Source organism: Paroedura picta, chromosome 7 (assembly GCF_049243985.1).
Source record: "Paroedura picta isolate Pp20150507F chromosome 7, Ppicta_v3.0, whole genome shotgun sequence".
Lineage (NCBI taxonomy): Eukaryota > Metazoa > Chordata > Lepidosauria > Squamata > Gekkonidae > Paroedura > Paroedura picta.
Window position 1 is genome coordinate 102,263,409 of NC_135375.1, and position 17,935 is coordinate 102,281,343.

Here is a 17,935-nt window from a genome sequence, read left to right on the forward strand (position 1 = left end):
TTCAGGACAGCGAACTCAAAAGACACGCCACGCTGAATCTGAAAGGCAATGATTCATCGACACAAGAGGATCCTTCAAGAGGCCTCAAATGCTACGTAAAGTAGATCACTCAACGGAATGAGTCAGACCTCCTATGCGTCCTGTCTATGCACCCTCACTCATCTATAATTGGGGAATGGTGCAGGTACTCATTTATCAGGGTTCCCTATGACCTCCTTTGCACAGGAGTAGCAGAAAGCAATTCTGAGATTTTTAAAAACCTGGTGTAAAGAAATGTGTTTTTTTCCCCTTTGGAGGCTTGAATGAAGCAAAATCTTTGCTTTGATTTTTTTTTAATTCTCCATCCGCCCTCCCTGCAGAGAACAGGCAAGAAGGAGGAAGTTAGTTCACTTGCCTTCCAGCCCACTTTCATAGAAATGCTAATAGATCTCCCAGGAGAGGTAAGGGGCCAGTCAAGCTCTCCCCCCTCTTCAAGCAGGGAACAGAGATCTGGAGGTCTGAAATACTAGAGTGACTTCAGGAAGAAGAATTCTGGCCAGCCTGACAGGGTCAGCGGGTGGGGAAAAGAGAGGTGATCAAAACTCCTTACAGCAAGGAGGGGTGCTCTTTTGTGCTGTGGCCATTAGAGCAGACAAAACTCTTAACTGAGGGCTGAAGAGCCCATCAGATATGTGTTGGCGTGGACAGCTGAAGGAAGCTTCAAGGTAATGGAAACTCTGTATAGATCCCCAACTTCCTAAGCTATGGAGCCTGTCCTGATAGAGCATGTATAGAAGAAGGGACAGAAAAATGCATTTTGCCTATTTCTTTTGGCCCCCTTGCTTGATCTGGTGTTGTGTGAAAAGTATACCTGTGAACGTTTTCTTTTTAATAAAAAATATATATATCTTTGGTTGCTGGTAGTGGTTCTCTGTACCACATAGACTTCTACCGTCTCGGACACACTATTGTAAGAAGGGGTCCAGGAGGGAGAAGACTGGCAGGTGGCAAGTAGCTATTATTCCAGGGATGCACCATGGAGACACGGAGGCAAGGACTCTGGGAAGGGAGTCCTGACCCTCCCAGTGGGCAATTCCGAACAGAGGTTAGGTGGTGGCAGCAAGTTACCCTATAGGGAGAGTGAAAGAAGCCTCTCCAAGTATTGGGAAAAACCTTGGAGTGGGCAGGGAGGAATAGGGTCTGCAGGGGGGAGCAGCCTAAGAGTTTTGAATGCAATTTGAGAGAAGCATCCCTTCCCATGTTGCACAGTGAAATAGCCCCTGAGTCATCTCCATTAAAATAGTTTTTTGCAGCCACTTGAAACAGTGAATACTGTTAAGGCCATCAGCTTATGAAGTCTTGGAGGGCTGAGGCCAGAGATTTCGGCTGAGTTTGGAAGTGAAGATAACCAGGGCTGGTATTCCAGCCTACGTTGGAGGCAAACTTCTTACTTTGGAGCTTTCCAACCTGAACCAAAAGGAAAGGTGGGGATATAAAAAAATTAATTAATAAATATATAAATGTTGCTCAGCAGAGTGGTGGGGTTGGAGTAGGAGCTACTCCACAGGCTGACGGGAGGGGAAAATTTAGCTAGCATGGAGAGCCAGCATGTTATATTGCAGGGGTGGCCAAACTGTAGCTCTCCAGATGTCCATGGACTACACGTCCTATGAGAATTGTAGTCCATGGACATCTGGAGAACCACAGTTTGCCCACCCCATGTATAACGGTTAAGAGCAGCGTTAGTTCTCTAATCTGGAGAACTAGGTTTGAATCTGCACTCCACAAGAAACCTTCTGGGTGACCTTGAGCCAGTCACAGTTCTCTCTGCCCTCTCTTGCTTCAAAAGGGACCTGTTGTGAGGAGAAGGGGAAAACAATAGTAAGCTGCTTTGAGCGGGGCATAAAACCCGTTTCTTCTTGCTTTTATGGCAAACCACAGGAAAGAAAAATTACCTGTATGAGATTTCTGAACAACCATCAAGCGCCTTGACCAGCGGAGAGACAAAGTCCAAACTGACAACTGGACAACACAAAGTCCAGCTTGAGAGTGAATCTACCCCGCAGATTGAATCAGGTTTCAAATCCATACCCACTTTGAGAGCTGGATTCTTCACAGTATTCTCAGCCTCCTCAGTAAACCACACCTCACAAGAACCAGGCTGGTGCGTGCAGGAATGACACTTGAAATGGCATAAGAGCAAAGAGAATTGTGCAATGGGAAGATGCAATCCCATTTGTGGATTTATCTGCAAAGGGACATAGCAAAACACGCAGAACCTTGCTCAGAGTTTTCCTGCGGAAAATGCATACAGATGAGAAAGTCTGACTAAAGGTTTTCCATGTAAATTCTTCCACTTGAATGGTTTCTCGTTTCCCTTTGACGAAAACTGTACACAACATCAGTGGAACTTGCCACTGAGGAGACAGGTAATAGCTAACAAGCCATTCTAGTTTGGGGATTTTTAACGAGCCAACCCCGAAGTAATTTAAAAAAACACTTCAGTTGTCCCTTTTATGAGAACAATACCGGTTGATGCACTTTGGGTAACTATAAAGACATCGATAAATATCTGCATTTCTACCCGTCCTCAGCGAAACACGTACTCCGACCACATCGTTATTTAGATGTCTGTAAATGTGTAACAACTCCAACTTGACTATTTATGATCCTATCTTGTGCAGGAGTTGTCCCCCTAATAATAGTACGGCAATAAGCTCAATTGCCAATTTGAAAAAAAAAATATTGAAATTGATTCGTAGTCTGTACATAAGGAGGTTCTCGTGTTCATTTGGTACAGTGAAAACATATCCGCCGCTCACTTTGAAGCTGCTCGTCGTATTCCCTTCATCATCTGTTCTGTTGGCTGAAGCACAAGCCGACAGTCTTATAATGTTCCAGATGACAGCCCTGGAAAGAAGCCCACAGGAAGGTATCTTCTGAGTGCCAATCATCCTTTGGCTTGAAGAAGAGTTGGCTCTTATATGCCACTTTTCTCTACCCGAAGGAGTCTCAAAGCGGCTTACATTCATCTTCCTTTCATCACCCTACAACAGACACCCTGTGAGGGAGGTGGGGCTGAGAGAGCCCTCAGATTACTGAAGAAGAAAAGTTGGTTCTTATATGCTGCTTTTTTCTATCCAAAGGAGGCTCAAAACAGCTTACATTCGCCTTCCCTTTCCTCTCCACACAACAGACACCCTGTGAGGTAGGGGAGGCTGAGAGAGCTCTAAGAGAACTGTTGATGGCCTAAGGTCACCCAGCTAGCTGCATGTGTCGGAGGCAGTGGGGAATCAAACACGGTTCTTCAGATTAGACTCAGCCACTTTTAACCGCCACACCATGTTGAGGCTCGTAGAAAAGGGGCGGGGAATCAGTCAACATGCCGAAACACTCAGACGTGATTTGACAGCCACGCAAAAAGACAAATGTGGACCTTGGTGGTCCACTCCTCCTAAGCATGCTTACTGGGAGAAACTCCACAAAACAGTGGGACTTACTTCTGCGTAAGCATGACAGTTGTGTATAGGAGGAATGCTTCTTCAGATCCCTTTCTGCCCTAAACTGCTAGGGCTGCCTTTAGCCCTCTTCACTCTTCTGGAACTCCCCCTCAGTTCTGGCACCTTAGGTAATCACTGGTGGATGAGATGGACAATTGAGGCTTAGCAGAATCTGAAGAACTGAGTTTGATTCCCCATCCCTCTATATGTAGCCAGCTGGGTGACTTTGCACCAGTCACCATTCTTTCAGAGCTCTCTCAGCCCCACCAACTTCACAGGTTGTCTGTTGTGAGGACTGTAGAGAATTGCAAGCCACTTTGAGACTCCTAAGTCTCAAACATTTCACAGTCAGAGTACATCAGCAGTGGAATTGGCTGCCTAAGGAGGTGGTGAGCTCCCCCTCACTGTCGGTCTTCGAGCAGCAGCTGGACAGATCCTTATTATGGATGCTTCAGGGTGATCCTGAATTGAGCAGGGGGTTGGACTAGATGGCCCCTTCCAACTCTATGATTCTATGATGCTTCTGCCATGGAATGAGTTCATGACTTCGCTAATCAAAGATTAAAGTTCCATCAAAGACCCTCTGGGTTTTGTTCAAAGACTTTGGATTTTATCCCCATGGCTCATGAAGCCAATAGGTGCCAGGAAACAAATTAATGGGCATCACTGTGCTCTCGATAGTCATCCTTGGGAACTTTGTAAATTAACCGTACAATGTTTGAATGTATACAAAGAGTTCTTACCAATGTGGGCTTCTCCATTCCCACTTTGCAGAACAAGGGCATGGTGTTGCACTGGGTGGCCAGACTGTGGCTCTCCAGATGTCCATGGACTACAATCGCCATGAGACCTTGCCAGCTGGGGCTCATGGTAACTCTAGTCCATGAACATCTGGAGAGCCAGTTTGGCCACGCCCACTGTAGTGGTTAAGAGTGGCAGACTCTAATTTGGAGAACCGGGTCTAATTCCCCACTTCCCTCCCACATAGAGCAAAAACGAGGGCTAAGGATGCAGGTAGTGATGTCACTTCCAGGGGTGTGGCCTGCTGACATCACCTCTGGGGCTCCTTGAAGTCTGAAAAATTATTTCAGGGGCTCCAACATGGTCAAAAAGTTGAAAAAGGCTGGTGTACACAACTCTTTTAGCCCAGGATTGGAAGAGATAAGGTGAAAGTATCCTTGCCAAGCAGTGCATGAGGGATACCTTTCTTATGGGGGTGGCCAGACTATGGCTCTCCAGATGTCCATGGACTACAGTTACCATGAGGCCCTGCCAGCAGGGCCTCATGGTAACTGTAGTCCATGAACATCTGAAGAGCCACAATTTGGCACACCAGAACTCTTAACCACAATCCGACACTGGTTCTCGTCCTCCCAACCTGAGGTTCCCCAAACTTTAAGGGGTCCCCTGGAATCTTGGCCATGAAATTCATTGGATTCCTTGGGGCAGTCACTAACCTCAGCTGCTGGGAAAAGGCAGAAATCAGAGCGAAACATGTAACCCTGTGGGGTTGGAGTTGGGAGGGGGGTACTGAAGGAGTGTCTGGAGGGGGCAGAGAAGGTTCTGAGGAGGAAAAAGGAGCCAGAAACCACCTGGGTCCAAGGGCAAAGAAGAGTGACCTGAACAGGGGACTTTGAGAGCTGCAACCTCAAGAGATCTGCAGTGATGCGACAAAAGCCACAACAGGCTGAGCAGGAGAAACTTTCAGAAGGCTGCACCATAAAAGACTCACCTCTATAGTTCCAATTTTACGTCGTGTTGTCTAAGTTTGAGTTTTGTGTACGCCTGTCCTGCTTTGATTCCCCATCCTTTGTAGAATTAAATCTTGCTTCTATTTGAAGTTCTACTAATGTTTATAAGTGACTGGAAGGTCTGAATTGGGTTTGAACATTTTGCTCCATTTCTGGTCTTGCCAGTTAAGCAGCAGAGTGCCAGTAGGCTTGAGGCCCCACTGGTTTTTGTTTTTTTGTCAAAACTCCCTTCCCTTTATATCTTCCATAATTTCTTATTTCAACTGGGGTTACAAACTAAAGAGGGTAATCATATCTGCTTGTAGCACAATGATCTTCCAAAGCCACACACCCAATCACCATGCACAATCACACTAATCACCGTGCACAAATCAATATACTTTATTAAAGCACAAGAGGAAGAGGCAGAAGAAAAACTACAGCTCAATCTGACAACTTGAGAACAAAATTTAAGATTTAAAGCTGGTGGGACCAACCCAGTCTTCATTTGCTGGTGTTTGCGAACTATGGTTCTCCAGCTGGTGGCAGCTACAGCCTTCCCTTCATATTTGCATTCTTTGAGGATAAGTGACAGTGTGCTTTTGCTGCCAAACTGCATGAAGCACACTTCATCCCCCTTTTCTCTGGTCGCCAGCAGGAAGGGAAAGGTTGCAACCTCCCAACCAGCTCCACAATGGATTCATTACACTTCAGCTTTAATCTAATGGGGACCCCTCTTCCCCGTTTTAGCAGAACAACCGGGTGGGTTAATCAGGCTGAACATGCGCCATTGGCCAAGCTTCCATGGCAGCGTGCAGAGAGCTGAACTTGGGCTTCCCAGATCCCAGTCTGACCCTGGGGTTGCCATCTGCCAAGTGGTCCTGAGACGAGAAGTGGAGAAAATAGCTGCTTTAGACCGATTCGCTATTATATCATGCCGTAATGAGGTCAGTCTCCTCCCAAAACTCCACACCCAAACTCTCCAGGAATTTCTCAACCCAGAGTTTGCAGCCCAAGCACAACACACCACACCAGCTCCCTATGGTAGGCCTGCCAGCTCGGGGCTGGCATTACTTAGAGATTTTGGGGGCGGAGCCTGGGGAGGACTGGGGCCTCAGTGGGATATAGGTTTGCCAGCTCTGGGTTGGGCAATAGCTGGACACTTTGGAGGCTGGGCCCGGTGAGGGGCAGGACTTCTCATGTCTAATGCCATGAAGTCCACCTTCCATGTTCTCCAGGCGAATTGACCTCTCTTGCCGGGGAGAACTCCTGTAATCCCGGGAGGTCTCCAGCCACCGTCTGGAGATTGGCAACTCTACTCTGAAAGCATCCCACTGGTGTTTTCGCTGGACAGAGGTGAGCGCTTTTCACCTCGCGGGAAACGCGCACTCGGGGGCAAAAGCTGACCATGCCGGCGGAATTACTCAGGAGTTTTGGGAGGCAGCGGCGAGGTGACGTCACCGGGAAACACCAGCCGTTCCCGGCCACGCAGACTCCGTCCCGGTGCCTAGTTGCGGCCCTTCCGGCACACCGTCCCCCCGTTCTCCACGCGCTGCGGCCTTTCGAACGCTCCGTCCTGGCCGCCGCGCGCGCCGCTTCCGGCGGCTTCAGCCCTCCTTCGGCTCGTGCACCGGAAGCGTTCTCCGAAGCGCCGCCCCCTGACCTCGGAAGTGGCTCCGCGCTCCCTTTTCCGGTGAGGAGGAGGCTGCCGTTGCCGCCAGTGGGGCTGGAGCTGGGGGGCTGTCTCCGGGGGCCGGGCGGGGCAGGGCATGGGCAGCGGGCGAGGGGACATGAGCGGGTGTCTTCGGCAAGGGTCGCTTCCGGGGTTAGGTCACCCGGAAGCGGAAGAGGACAAGGGCTGTCTCCTGTCCGCCTGGCTGTCTGGGGGAGCGGCGGCGGCGGGAGGTGGCAGCGGCGGCGGCTCCGGGGCCGGCCCCTCGCAGCTGGTGGCCCGCGCGCCGCTGGACTCCGCGTCGGCGCGGCACTTGTTCCCCGCCTCAGCCCGGACGGGGCGGAGAGTGAGGGGCCGCGGGCGGGGTCAGTGCGAGTAAAGGGATACGGGGGCCGGGAGGAGGGAGGGGAGGCCTTGGGCTGGCCCGGGCGGGAGCGGGCTTGGAGGGCTCCGGCTTCCCCCTTACCGCTTTTCTGTCTTCTCCCCCATTCCGGTGGGTGGTTGGCCAGGGGAATGGAAAGGAAGCTCCAGGGTCGAAGGCAAAGTGTCACTGGATAGGAGGGACCCTGTGGGAGGGGGAAAGCAACAGTTTGGCCAGCCGGCTTCCATGAGGCTTCTGGCTGACTGCTTTGGGAAACGGGATGCTCTGATCTGGCCTGGCAAGAGCTTAAAATGAAATGGGGGTTCGGCTGGTAGATTCCATGAGTTTCCCTTCGCCTTCCTATCAGTCACTCTAAGCATGGTAGAGGATGTTAGAGGCCACACTGGAGATTCCCAGAGGGGAGCTGATAAAGCCTTTTTAATATGTTATAAAGTATATAGGCAATCTCCCCAAGGTAGATGAAAAGAGGAACTGCCTAGAAGAGAGAGATCCCCCCCTAAGTTCTCAAAAGTTCCATGGGAGGAGAGAATAGTTTAGCAGGTAGAACCGCCTCCTCCCCCCAATGCACCTGCACACACAAACCCATGAGTATGTTAGTCCAGTAGGAGCTGGTGTTTTATTCTAATGATGTTTCTCAACATGTGTTTTTTTGAGGGAGGAGGAGGAGATCTGATATGCTTTTAATGACTGGTCTTAGATAAGCACGTCAGAGGTCATTCATCCTCTGTTATCTGGGCTGCAGGAGAGTGTTGGTTTGTTTCTTTTCAGATATTTTCCCAGCTTTGTTATGGAGTTTGCCTTCCGTCAGTTTTTCCTCTGTATTTCTGCAGGTGTGCAAGTTCTTGTTTGGGAACTGACCACTTGTATTCCACTGTAGGAGTGAGCATCTCTGTCGGTGGCATTTGAGAGTTATACTTAACCTAGTGCCTCAGCTGTTCTGTCCCAATACCTCATTGTGGCATTTGTTGGGTACTTAAATGCTTTCGCTTAATGAGTTTTGACTCATTAATCCTTTGGTAGCAAAATGAAGGAGAGTTGCTTCTTAATAGATAAGTTTCTCCATGCTCATCTGTAGTAGTCTAACAGAAGCCTGATCCATCCTGGGTGGTGCCAATTGGACTGGTTTTGAATATGTGACTGTATCACAGTAATATGTGTTTTCTCATTTTTTCTTGCATATTTGCTGTTGACTGTTACTCCATATCTTCATCTGCTGTTGCATCTAAAATGTGTCAGATCAGTTTCCCCATGAAATGGGAGATGGTCCGTGCGTGCTGATATTCTGTCTGCAGATTGTGAACGGTCTTTTTGCCAGTACATACGTATTTTGGAAGTTGTTGTTGTTTGCTGTAAAGCTGCACTTGGTAATAGGTTTGGAGGTGAGAAAAAGGCTTAAAACTACCCTGGTCTTGATAATAGTCTGGAAGTGAGAAGGAGGTTTGTTTGGCTTGTCTCTGGTAATTGAGATGATAGCTTTTCCTTCTGTAAGAAGTTGCATAGTCACAATGAGGCAATGCTGTGCTTTGTGCAGCCCCCATCCTTGGCATATTTACCTGGAAGCAAGTCCTGCTGTGTCTAAAGGGACGTACTCCCGAGAAAGCACACCAAGGGTTGTAGCTACTATCATATAGTCTTAAAGAAGTTAGTGCTGGTGTTGTGAAATAAGAAGTGATATACACAGTAGCTTTTGTAAGTCCACATGCCACTTTATAAAGGCTTGCATGGTTAGCTGAAACCTGAATACTCCAGATCCTGAATCTTTCTTTCCCACCGTAAGTTCCTTCTGCCAAAATTCTATTCTGCAGAAATATGCTGTCACATCACTTGTTGCCCTTTTTTTTTTTTTTTACATATTTTTGCCTGTTATGCTAGGCTTCTTTCTTTTAAAGGCCGACAGAAGATAAGTAAGGCTACTCTCTAGAGACCTTGCCTGGAGTGAGGATACACAGAAAGGCTGGACCAGGAGCTCAAGAGTCCTCTTGCACATTAGGCAGAGGGAAAGTCCAAGAACAGAAAGTGACACAGGAGATTCAAAACGGCTTCGTGTTATATAAAGTTTGGGCTAAACAGGGTCTGGACAGATGATCTGTCATTTGAACCCACAGCTGAGTTTGCCCCATTGTCTCCCAGTAATCTTATGCAAATCAAACTCGGTGTTGTGAAGTCCCAGCGTTCAAGGCTTCTGCCCTCAACATTTCTGCAGGCATTAATATGCAGACTTGTTTGGGGGGTGGGAAAGGAAGGTAACCTGCTGCTGCCTTGTTACCTCTGCCCTGTCGTGTTTTATTTTAGGGCTTGAACAGTCCTCTAGACTCTTCTTTCCTTTGGGTTCAGATTGCACGGTATCCTTGCGGTCCTTCTGCGAAGACTGTGCAGACCCAATTTCTGCCCTCTAAATTTGATTTGAACTTTTGAGGGGGTTTGGAACATCAGGGAGCATATCTCTAAACCCCCCATGTGCTTTGCAGGCCCAAGGAATCCCCGCAGTAGAGCTGAGACTAGGTTTAAAATAGGAAAGGGACTGCCCGTTTCCTATGTGTGAAACCTCTTTTAACGTCAGGCCCTTGTTTTTTTCTCTCCACAGCTAGAATGGAAGAATCTCACTTCAACTCCTCTCCGTATTTCTGGCCTGCGGTGCCCACGGTGTCTGGACAGGTAAGGAAAGCCTCCCTTTGGGCAGTGTGCTCTGCAGAGCTGGCCTGCAGCTGTGCTAAACGACCTCTCTTCCCCTTTTGCTCCAGATTGACAACAGCATGTTCATTAACAAGATGAAGGAACAACTGTTACCAGCAGAGAAAGGCTGTGGCCTGGCTCCCCCCCACTACCCCGCCCTATTGACCGTCCCCACCTCCGTGGCCCTGCCGACCAGCATCTCTATGGAATCTGACACCAAGCCGGAGCAGCTCACCCCACACAGTCAAGCACCCGTGACGCAGAACATCACCGTGGTGCCTGTGCAGTCGGCTGGGCTCATGTCAACAGGTGAGAGCAGCCTTTCTCAACCAGGGTTTTGTGAAACCTTGGGTGTTTTTGACGGCCTAGGAAGGGTTTCCTGAATGGGTGGGAGTTAGTAAATTTTTAATATTTTTTTTTTCAATTTCCTAAACATAATTGGGTGATATGACCAAATATGGTCATGTTGACCTGCCCTCTCCTCCCAAAACAGCCAATGATGGGCCTGGAGGGAAGGAATGGGAGGAGCCCCAGGTGGGCATGGACACAGCTCTGCTTCCCAACCAGATTCTGCACGATTGTGCTACTTCTGGGGCTCCTTGAAGCCTGAAGAATGTTTCGGGTTTCTCAATGGTAAAAAAGTTGAGAAAGGCTGGGTAAGAGTCTCGAGAGGGGGCAGGAGGGGAGCGTCAGTGGAGGGATGCCTCTAGAAGGGGGTTGCCAGCATCAGGTGACACGAAGGGAAAGTGTTCTAACAAAGCATGTCCTGAATGACAAATGACAATGACAAATGACAATAAACCATTAGCTGTCTGCCATTGTAATGCCATCATGAAGAAACACCTGTGGAGGAGTCAGGAATGGTGTTGCCATGAAACCTTAACTGGACTGGGGGTATCTGCAGGATCAGTTCCCTTCCTGGAACTGGACTCGGCTTGCCTGCCAGGTGGGGCTCACGCTAGGAATCTAGGCCTCAGCAAGCTGTACACACAGGAAGTAGGAGCAGCAGCAGTTGGGATCCATTCAAGCTGCCCCCAGCAACTAGAGGGACATGAGGAACTGGGCGTTGTTTGTTTCATATCCTGCGATTTGGGGGTATGATCATGTCCTGCGATTTCTGGACCCTAGTGCCTTGCCTTGTTGAACATCCTTTGACCACGCACATCCACTAGAAAAAAACCCTTGCCTCAGGCAAAACAATGTCCTCAAGTGTCTGATATTCCTGCCCTCTGGGAAGGCCTAAACGTGGGTGTTAATCTTTTAAGTTGGAAGTTCTGCTTTCCTCAAGGTCTTGGAAGGTCATGCACATTGGGGCTCATGTCCAACCTTCCTCTTTTCTCTTGCTGCAGGTCCTGGTCTGGTGATCACTTCTCCCTCTGGGTCATTGGTGACCACCGCTTCCTCTGTGCAAACCTTCCCCATCTCGGCGCCAATGATCGTCTCGGCTCTCCCGCCCGGTTCCCAAGCCACCCTCCAAGTTGTCCCTGACCTTTCCAAGAAGGGGGGCGTGGCCCTTTCCGAAGGCGGGGCAGTCAGTATCACCGGAGGCATCACGCCCAAAGCGCCCCGAGGTCGGAAAAAGAAACGGCTGCAGGAGTCCGGCTTGCCGGAGATGAGTGATCCTTTTGTGTTGTCGAACGAGGACGACGACGACCAGCACAAAGATGGCAAGACGTACAGGTGGGCCTTGGAGGCTGTCTTAATTGTAGCCAGCGTTGTCCTTTGCTGCTGAGGAAAGGCCGTGTGTATGAGCATATGGAGAGCTGGCTTTGGGTTTGCTGTGCAAGAGAATAGTTTTGTTGAATTGTGTAGTGTTCTGGCCCATTGGGCCTCTTTTGCTCAGCTCTAAATATGACACGGACCAGAAAGGAGCATGTGGTTGGAATGCAGGCAGGTGAGGACTGATTCTAAGGTGGCTTGAGCTGAGCTTGACATCTCATTGCTGCTCTGCAGAGGGAAGCGTGGTTGAACATAACATGATTTCTAGCTCAGTTGGTGGCCATGAAGCTTTAGGGGGGGCACTAATTCTTTCCAGTATGCCTAGATCCATCACTGGTGCTTTAGACCTTGATAGGCCTGGTCTCGTCAGACATTTGAAACTGTCGTCGGTCAGTTCTAGCTAATACTTGGATATATGACTACGGAAGAAGTCCAGGGCTGGTGCACAGAGGCAGACAATGGCAAACTATCTCTGTCCCTCTTTTGTCTTGAACCCCTACAACAGGGGTAGTGAAACTGTGGTTCTCCAGATGTCCATGGATGACAATTTCCATGAGCCCCTGCCAGCATATGCCACAGCTTGGCCTCCCCTGCCCTATGAAGTTGCTGTAAGTCAGCAGTGACTTGAAGGCCCTTCTCACCAGCCATGGACAATGCAGTTTCACCCATCCTGATAGTGCTGGTACTACTCCAGCCTTAGGGCATTCTAGCACTAGTCACTATCCTACTGCTTGCCCACAAGCCAACTATCTTCTTTTCCCAATATGTTATTCCTGTATAGTGTGTCTGTGTTTTGTTAGCTGGTGAGTAGGATGGTGTCTCACAAGCGTTGACTCCTGCCTCCAGTTGTTCTGAGCTTCATGACACGGCCAGGGAGCTTTGGCTTGCACAACGATGCTTTTGCTGTCGTATTTTGGGATTTCCTTCAGCTTAAGACTCTTGGATGCTTTATTGTCTCCTGACGGCACAAGCCAATTTCCTCCAGTCTTGTCCTCTTCAGGGTGCAAGTAGCATTTGTTTTGTGTCCGGGTACAGCTTTGCCGTCTTCTGTTTGGGGCAGGGGATCCAAGTGGCAGAAGGCTTATGTGGCAGGTACAGTCCATTCACCCAGAGTACGGCCACAAGCTTTCCTGTATTAAGAGCTGCCATTCTGGATTGCTGCTTTAGTATCCTTCCATGTACCTTTTGCTGTTCACAAGGGCAAAACCCATTACCAGTAATGGTGTCTGTCTACTACAGGCTCTCACTGGGGTTTCTTGACATCCCTGGAAGGGGTTTCCCAAATGCGTGAGAGTTAAGTAATTTTTATTTGTTTTAAAAAATTGTTAAACATTTATCGGGTGATATGATCACATATGGTCATGTCGACCCGCCTTCCCTTCCCAAATGGCCAATGATGGGTGGGAAGGGGAGGGGAAGGGACTCAGGTTGCCGTGTTTCTAAACTATATTCTGCACCATTGTGCCATTTCTAGACAGTAAAAAAGTTGCGAAAGGCTGGTCTGCTATAACGCCCAGCAGACTTGTCTCTGCATGGGGGGATCTCAGAGGCAGCGGATGGTTTTTATGGCACAGCTCAGACTGCTGCCCAGCAGAAGTAAGACCTTGCAGGGCTGGCTTGCACGGTGCTCATGGCTGCCAATGGGTGGTCTTGTAGACTTCTCAGAATTTCTCTGCCGCCTGTCTCTATTTGCACTTCATCTTCCCCAGTAGGTGCTCCGATGGTGAAGCGTTATTATAGTAAAGCAGTGCTCTTCCAAGAACAAGACTTTCAAGCAGTATGACTGAAGTGTCTACTCAGACTAGCAGCACCAAGCCAGTTTGGTGTAGTGGTTAGGAGTGCAGACTTCTAATCTGGCGAGCCGGGTTCGATTCTGCTTTCCCCCACGTGCAGCCAGCTGGGTGACCTTGGGCTCCCCACAGCACTGATAAAACTGTTCTGACCGAGCAGTGATATCAGGGCTCTCTCAGCCTCACCTCAGCCACAGGGTGTCTGTTGTGGGGAGAGGAAAGGGAAGGCGAATGTAAGCAGCTTTGAGACTCCTTTGGTTAGAGAAAAGCATCATATAAGAACCAGCTCTTCTTCTTCAAGGCTTTAGACTTTCACATCTAGGGCCTTTCACGCCATCTCCTCCCCAACGGCCTCAACTGGGGAATTGAACCCAGGACATTTTGTGTGCCCAACCGATGCCCTGCCACTGAGCAAGAGCCCCTCCTCTGCATTCCCCTTGCACTGGCAATTTTTCTGCTCCCTCCCTCCTTGGCTGATGTTCCCAGGAAGTGGCCATTCCTGAGCGGTTTGTTGAAGCCAATAGGTGTAAATGCCATTGGCTCTTTGAACCTGGCAGAAAGTACAAAGCATCTAGCACAGGGGTAGTCAAACTGCGGCCCTCCAGATGTCCATGGACTACAATTCCCAGGAGTGAATGCTGGCAGGGGCTCCTGGGAATTGTAGTCCATGGACATCTGGAGGGCCGCAGTTTGACTACCCCTGAAGCAACTATAGATTCTGAGACTTCTGCCGGCTCTTTCTGTCTGTGCCGCGTAATGCCCACCGTATCCTTTGTCTGTCAGTTAATTCGGAAAGCACTTGGACCCCAGTTGCCCCACTCAGGTGAGCTCTTCTGACCACGTTGGAGCTGGGCCTTGCAAATCCCAGCCAGTCGTGCTCGAGAGGGGCCGCCTTCCCTTTGAGCCCTTCAGACCTCAGTGGGTTCGGTCTCTCATCTCTGAGGAAGCAGGACTGACCATCGCCATGAGGAAGGCCGATGCTGCATTAGGCTAGCTGCATTAGACAGACCTTGTGCTGCCCAACTTATCCGCTCACCTGGTTTGGCTGGCTCCCTCTCGTCAGTACAGACCGTTAGACAGCCATAGAGTTGAGGAGCCAGGCAGGCAGGGATGTCAAGACTGGCGACCTCTATGATCTTTTTCTCATTCCAGCGGGGTCTGGTGGGTTCTCTGGGTGTTAAGGATACACCGGAGCGTTGTGGATACCTTGATTTGCAGCAGAATGCAGGGTTCAAGGTGTGTGTGTGTGTGTGTGTGTGTGTGCCTTAAACCCCAGTGGCTCCTGCCACTGTCCATGTGTTACAGCCTCTTTTTCTCAGGAATGTGAGAAATGCTTCTGTTTCCTTGGCTCTGCAAACCCTGGAACGGGCTATGTTGCCAGTCCTGGATGATGCTCTTCTTTAAGGCTGCTGGTTTCAGCCTCCCTATAAATGGCTCTCCAGTGGTGGTGGTGGTGGGGGGGTTCTTCTGCCCTCCTCCTTGGAAAAGGGGAGCAGCTGGTTGTCAGGGAGATGTTAAACCTCCTCTTTGCATCCATGTTAGGTCTCAAGTACAGGCAGATACACGGCAGTTTCACAGTTGGAATGAGCTGCAAATGGAGGAGGGCCACAAGAAGATTGGAGGGTTGGGGAAGGTGGCTCTTTCCTTCAGAGAGCCAGCTTGGTGTAGTGGTTAGGAGCACTGACTTCTAATTCAGCAAGCCGGGTTTGATTCCCTGCTCCTCCTCCTCCTCATGCAGCCAGCTGGGTGACCTTGGGCTCACCACAGCACTGAGAAAGCTGTTCTGACTGAGCAGTGATATCAGGGCTCTCTCAGTAGAGAAAAAGCAGCATCTAAGAACCATCTCTTCTTCTGTTTGAAATGACAGCTGCAAGGTTGCGCTCTGCTGTGAGCATGAAGTGATCAGAGAAGCTGTGATAGTACCACTGGGAGCCATGTTGCTTTGGTGTCCCTTTTTTGCTTCCCACGTGGCTCCAGGTAAAGCGTATTCCCTCACTTTCATTGTATGGAGGTCGGACAGAGGCCTGCCTATGAAAAGTAAGAAGGGATACTTTATTATGGAACTACCCCAGAGCTCACAACGGCTCCCGGGAACTGCCCAACAGCTCACAGCGGCCCAGGCAAGAGTACTTATCCCTACGGAAGCTTCATTTCATGTTGCTTGAGGCCCAAGTGGTTAGAGTGAAGAAGGAATTCTCAGGCAGTAGCTTGCTGCATGTTCCAGGAGCATCTCATTATCTGGCTGCGCACTAAGGGAAGAGAGAACTTGTGCATGTCAAGATCTTAAGGTGAGTTTCCAGCAGTTTGCCGTTTTCAGGCAAGACTCCAGCTCCTGTTCTGAAATAGTGAGGCGATACAGGCCTCTCCTAGTTGTAATCATTATTTGCATGAATGCTTAATCAGAGAGTCCCCAACATGGTGCCCACGGGCGGCCTAGTGCCCACTAAGCACTTATAGAAAGAGGGCAGGGCTGGTTGGAGCCTTTGTCCAGCAGGTCTCCTGATTTGCTGTGCTCATTAAAAGGTACCCTGTTAAACAAAGCGTCTGCTTGCCATGTTGAGGCGTTCCAATTAGAGCTGTGCATGACCTCGCTTTTGTGATATTTTGTGGCCAGCTTGCCACTTCAGCGACAGCCAGTTTGTGCTTGCGCCCATCACCCTGTCTCAGGATTCCCAAGGTGCCTGCAGACTGAGAAAGGTTAGAGACCTCTGGCTTTGGTATTGAAAAGATGCCTCCTTTTACCCAGCTCAGCACTAACGTTATTCCTCTGCGGAGGTTTTGTTTGTCTTCAGCATCTGACCTGGCCACAAGCAAGGATTGATAAATTGCTGTGGGTGTCATGACTGCATGTGGGTGTGTTCTCTCTCTCTCTCTCTCTCTCTCTGTCTCTCTCTCTGTCCACCAGCCTTTCTCAATTTTTTTTCCTATTGAGAAATCCCTGAAACATTCTTCAGGCTTTGAGAAATCCTAGAAGTGGAGCAGTTGTCCAGAAAATGGTTGGGGACCACATCTTTGGACACGGCCACCCAGGGCCCCCTCCCCTCCTCCTCCAGGCCCATCACTGGCCTTTTTGGGAGGGGGGAACAAGTTGGCATGACCACATATGATCATATCCCTCGCTAAACGTTTAACAAATTTTAAAGTATATTAAAAATAATTATGTCTTTGGAAATTTGTAAGCAGAGGCTGGATAGCCATCTGACAGAGAGGCTGATTCTGTGAAGACATAAGGGGGTGGCAGGTTACAGTGGATGAGTGATAGGGTTGTGAGTGTCCTGCATAGTGCAGGGGGTTGGACTAGATGGCCCATGAGGTCACTTCCAACTCTATGATTCGGGCAACCCTTCCAGGTCCGTCAAGAAGCAGTGGTTGAGAAAGACTGCTCTATGCACAGGGGCATGCAGCCTGGCCTTCCATGGCTGGCAGACGCACCCAAGAGTGCTGGCAAGGATGGGAAGTTTACCATTGGCAGGTGAAGCTGCCCTACATTTAGCTCAGATTTTTCCAACAGAAGGACAGTTTTGAAGTTAACTTACAATCTGTGATATATCTGGCTGGGAGTGGCAGGAGGTCCCATCCCTGGTGCATCTGCCACTCCTTTAGCATCATTCTCCGATTCTCATGGTAAAGTGACACCAAGCACCTGACCACCAGCACTGCCTCCCTGTCTCCCCTAGTGGTCCGGGGCCTTCAGCTCAAGCCTGCCAGGTCTGGACCTTCCGCTCAAGAGCTGTTGAGACATCAGTCTAGGGTGTTTTCTCTCAGCCGGAGAAGAATGCTCTCTCTCCAGGAAGGACACCTTCTCCCCAGCCAGCGAGCCCCATGATCACCTTTCCATCACCCTGAGGCACACAGCATCTCTTCTCCCCCCCCCTGCTACTCATCTCAACGCAGCAGCTATTAAAAGCAAAACCTTTTTTGTGACTTCATCTCCACATGGTCTGTTCTGTGGGCTGCAGTATAAGAATGTTGGGGAGGGGCTGTGGCTCAGCAGGAGGCCCCAGGTTCAATCCCTGGGATCTCCAGTTAAAAACGCCAAGCAGCCGGCGCCACAAAAGACCTCAGCTTGAGATTCTTCTGAGCCGCTCCCCATCTGACTCTGGTTAATACATTTTTGCGAGGCGCGTGACGCTGCCCACAATGGAGACAGGCTGCTGGCAGCCTGAGTAGACGATACGCAGTATCGTCTACTCAGGCTGGCAGCAGCCTGTCTCCATTGCGGGCAGCGTCGCGCAAAAATGTATAAACCAGAGTCGGGCTGTGTATCATCGCTCAGCCGCTCTCCATGAAATCCTCCAGCGACAAACTTTTCTAGAAAACCGAGGCCAAGGTAAAGCTTCCTGAATGCCCCGCAAAGGCAGGAGGGATTGAAAGACCAGCTTTTTGAGCAAAGGCTTTCAAACCAAAATAAATATCAAGGAGGAGGCGGCGAGAGAAACCCCGGCCTGAAATCTTCCATGTTCCCTGGTTGCATCTAGTTCTCTCCGGCC

General features: G+C 49.7%; 1 protein-coding gene across 7 annotated transcripts in view; it reads left to right on the forward strand.

Annotated features, from left to right (window-relative positions):
* The first annotated feature begins 6,743 nt into the window (after positions 1-6,743).
* ZNF384 (zinc finger protein 384) overlaps positions 6,744-17,935 on the forward strand; it is a 34,387-nt gene continuing 23,195 nt past the window's right edge. For 3 of the 7 annotated variants that reach the window (XM_077345789.1, XM_077345790.1, XM_077345791.1), the window contains exons 1-4: positions 6,955-7,246; positions 9,848-9,918; positions 10,005-10,245; positions 11,286-11,616. In XM_077345789.1, coding sequence (XP_077201904.1) covers positions 6,979-7,246; positions 9,848-9,918; positions 10,005-10,245; positions 11,286-11,616 — 911 coding nt within the window. In that variant the 5' untranslated portion in view covers positions 6,955-6,978. The other 4 variants (XM_077345793.1, XM_077345794.1, XM_077345796.1 and 1 more) reach the window with 4 other exon arrangements.